This window comes from Cajanus cajan, chromosome 1 (genome assembly GCF_000230855.2).
Source record: "Cajanus cajan strain Asha chromosome 1, NIPB_CcT2T_4, whole genome shotgun sequence".
Lineage (NCBI taxonomy): Eukaryota > Viridiplantae > Streptophyta > Magnoliopsida > Fabales > Fabaceae > Cajanus > Cajanus cajan.
The window spans coordinates 74,016,874-74,020,379 of record NC_138517.1 but is presented as its reverse complement, the minus strand read 5'-3'; the positions used below and the strand labels follow the sequence as shown (position 1 = coordinate 74,020,379).

At 36.9% G+C, this 3,506-nt stretch overlaps 1 protein-coding gene across 1 annotated transcript; it reads right to left on the bottom strand.

The window, feature by feature from the left end:
* Nucleotides 1-554: 554 nt before the first annotated feature.
* LOC145955529 (uncharacterized) lies at nucleotides 555-1,037 on the bottom strand. Its single transcript, XM_083070371.1, has one exon. It carries the CDS (start codon nucleotides 1,035-1,037, stop codon nucleotides 555-557), a length of 483 nt encoding a protein of 160 aa, XP_082926497.1.
* Nucleotides 1,038-3,506: the final 2,469 nt, after the last annotated feature.

Here is a 3,506-nt window from a genome sequence, read left to right as displayed (position 1 = left end):
ATTTAAGAACCGGGCATCATATATACGAGACTCATACTCATACAAACCCTAACTTTGGCATCGGAGTCTCTTTGGCAGGTACCTCCCCCATCTTGGAGCATCAGCACACCTGTGAAGGAGGCTCACCGATCTTACTAGACGGATCACCTCTACGAACCAAATTCTGGTAAGAACACAAATAAGATTTACTTCTTAAAAAATAGAGAACTATTTATAAAGAAAATAAACGTTTTTTTTAACAATTAAGACTAGCATGTTTTTAATACCAATTTAGACCAACAGGTTAAGTAAGTAGAAAATTGTTTATTTTATTTGAAAAAAAAATGGTAGCAAAGAATCAATTTTTTAACAAAAAAAATGGTAGAAATTTTATTTCTAATAATCAAAATAACAAAACTGAATAAAGGAATGAGTGAAACTAAATAACAGAAACAAATCCGAACAGATCTTATCTAATTGTATCATAATTGGATTCAAGTTAATTAGATTCTATCTAATTATCAGCTGTTGTATCCATTATTTCTGGCCTTGGCCTCCTTCAAAATTTTTAATACCTATTTTAGGACTAAGTGTCCACTTGAAAATTGTTTGCTCTTAACCTTTTGTTTATAAACTCGAGCTATTTTTTCTTTTTGGTGAATGACATTTTGCATAGCTATCATTCTTTCATCATCAAGTCGAATTAATTCATCATACATTAAATTCCAATAATCCTTGACTGGTAACTCATTTTGCCTTTGCACGTGAATGGATTGCAAATTGATATCAATAGGAAAAATCGCTTCATGACCATACACCAACTTGTATGGCATAGTTCGAGTGGCATTCCTGGGTGAATTTCTGTAAGCCCATAATATTTGCAGCAATGTTTCATGCCAATTTCGAGGTTTCCTCAAAATATGTTTTTTGATCAAAGCTATGATCACTTTGTTAGCAGCCTCAACTTGGCCGTTAGCTTGTGCATAGTAGGGTGTCGAAGTAATCATTTTGATTCCTCTCGAATGGGCATACTGGACCACTTTTCGACCTGTGAACATCGTCCCTTGATCTGTAGTTATTGTCTGGGGTATTTCGAATCGAAATATAATATGGTCTTCAATAAAATTTATCACTTCTTTCTAGTCAACCTCTTTTACAAGAATTGCTTCCACCCATTTCGTAAAATAATCGATGGCCACGATTATGTACTTATGGTTTTTTGCTGACGGAGGATGAATCTGGCCAATTACGTCAATTGCCCAACCTTGAAAAGGCCATGGTTTAACAATCGCATGCAACTCGGTTACTGGTACTCTTGGGCCATGTTTCTGACACTCTTCGCAACCCTTTCCAAATTCGATACAATCTTTGAACATGCTTGGCCAAGAGTATCCTTTTCTAAATAAAGTCCATTTTATTTTCTCCCCTGCTTGATGGGCACCACAAATCCCTTCATGTACCTCTGCCATGGCTATGTAGCTTTCATGATTTCCAAGGCACTTAAATAGAACTCCATCGAAGCCTCTCTTGTATAGCTCATCATTCAATATCACATAATTGAGAGCTCAATATTTAACTTTTCGTTCAGCTTGCAAATTTGGACTTTGCAAATATTCGATTAGCTCTTTCCTCCAATCCTGAATGGTTGAGGTGTCAATGATGAGGCATTCATGCTCGTCACTCAACTCATTCCTTATACAAACAAGAGATTTGAGACATTCCCTGCTTATCTTATACCCGGATGCAATCTGAGCTAGTTCATTCGCAATTTCGTTCTCATTACGAGAGATATGTTCTAATTGGGCCTTATCGAATGAATTTAACAAAGCTGTAGCTCGAGACTTGCATTCGAGTAACTTTTCATTCATGCATTTATATTCTCGAGTTAACTGCTTAATCACGAGTTATGAGTCACCTCGAATGATTATGTTCCTTGCCCCCAAGTCCATAAGCAATTTTAGCCCAGTAATCACTGCTTGGTATTCAGTTTCATTATTCGAGCATTCGGATTTCGTTCTCAATGTGAATTTAGTTGGGATTCCATCTGGGGAAATAATCAGTAATCCGATTCCTGCTCCTAACTCGTGTTTTGATCCATCGAAAAATAGTTCCCATGATTTCGTGGTTAAATAATTAACCTGTTCGTTTAAATTCGAGTGATCCACGAGAAAATCAACGATTACTTGTTCTTTTGTGGCTTTGAGGGGAGCAAACGTTAATGAATACTCGGTCAATGCAAGAGCCTATTTCCCAACTCGAGAGTGCAGGATAGGTTTAGATAACATATATTTAATCACATTATTTCGACAGAACACGAATACATCATAAGTTTTAATAAAATGCTTCAGCTTTGTATAAGCATAATACAAACTCAGACATAACTTCTCCAAAGGAGTGTATCTGATTTCTGCCACGACTAACATCCTATTGATGTAATAAATGGCTCTCTCAATGCCATTTTCGTCATCTTGCGACAGCATGCCCACAATAGTCGAATCATTGGCCAAGACATACAATTTTAGCTTTCCTCCTTCAGAGGGTGGCACCATCACTAGAGGGTTGATCAAATAATTCTTGATCTCCTCGAATTCCTTTTGATGATTTTCGTCCCATCGAAATTCTTCCTTCTTTTTCAATCGTAATAAAGGGGAAAACACCTTAGTCTTTCCTGATAAATTCGAAATAAATCTTCGAAGGAAATTTATCTTACCTAACAAAGACTACAACTCCTTCTTATTTGAATGAGGCTTAGTTTCCATGATGACTCGAGTCTTGTTCTTATCTATTTCAATGCCTTTCTGGTGTACGACGAACCCTAGGAAATCCCCTGCTGAAACACCGAAAGCACATTTCAATGGATTCATTTTCAACCCATGTTTCCTCATTCTCTCGAAAGACAATTTCAGGTGTTGTATATGATCTATTTTTCATTTCGATCCAATCACTATGTCATCAATATAAACCTGCGTGAATTTTTCAATCAACTCATGAAAAATTAAGTTCATTGCTCTTTGATATGTTGCACTAGCATTTTTCAAGCCAAAAGGCATTACTACCCATTCGTAAGTTCCCAAGGCACCTGAGCACCTAAAGGCAGTTTTTAACACATCATTTTTAGCAATATAAATCTGGTTGTACCCAGAATATCCATCTAATAAACTCAAAATTTCATTACCTGCGACGACATCAATCATTGTTTCCGCAATAGGCATGGGATATTCATCCTTAGGCGTGGCTGCATTCAAATCTCGAAAATCGATACATACCCTCATTTTTCCATTCTTTTTTATAACAGGCACAATGTTTGATACCCAATCGGCGTACCTCGAAGTACGAATGAATTTGGCCTTTAGTAGCCTCTCGATCTCTTCTTTGATTTTTTTCGATCACCTACGGAGCAAACCTTCGTGGGTTTTGTTTCACTGGTTTCTTCCCCAAAATCATAGGCAACCTATCCAAACCAGGCATTTCTTCATAGTCCCAAGTGAAGCAATCTTTATATTCGTGCAGGACCTACACAATTTGCT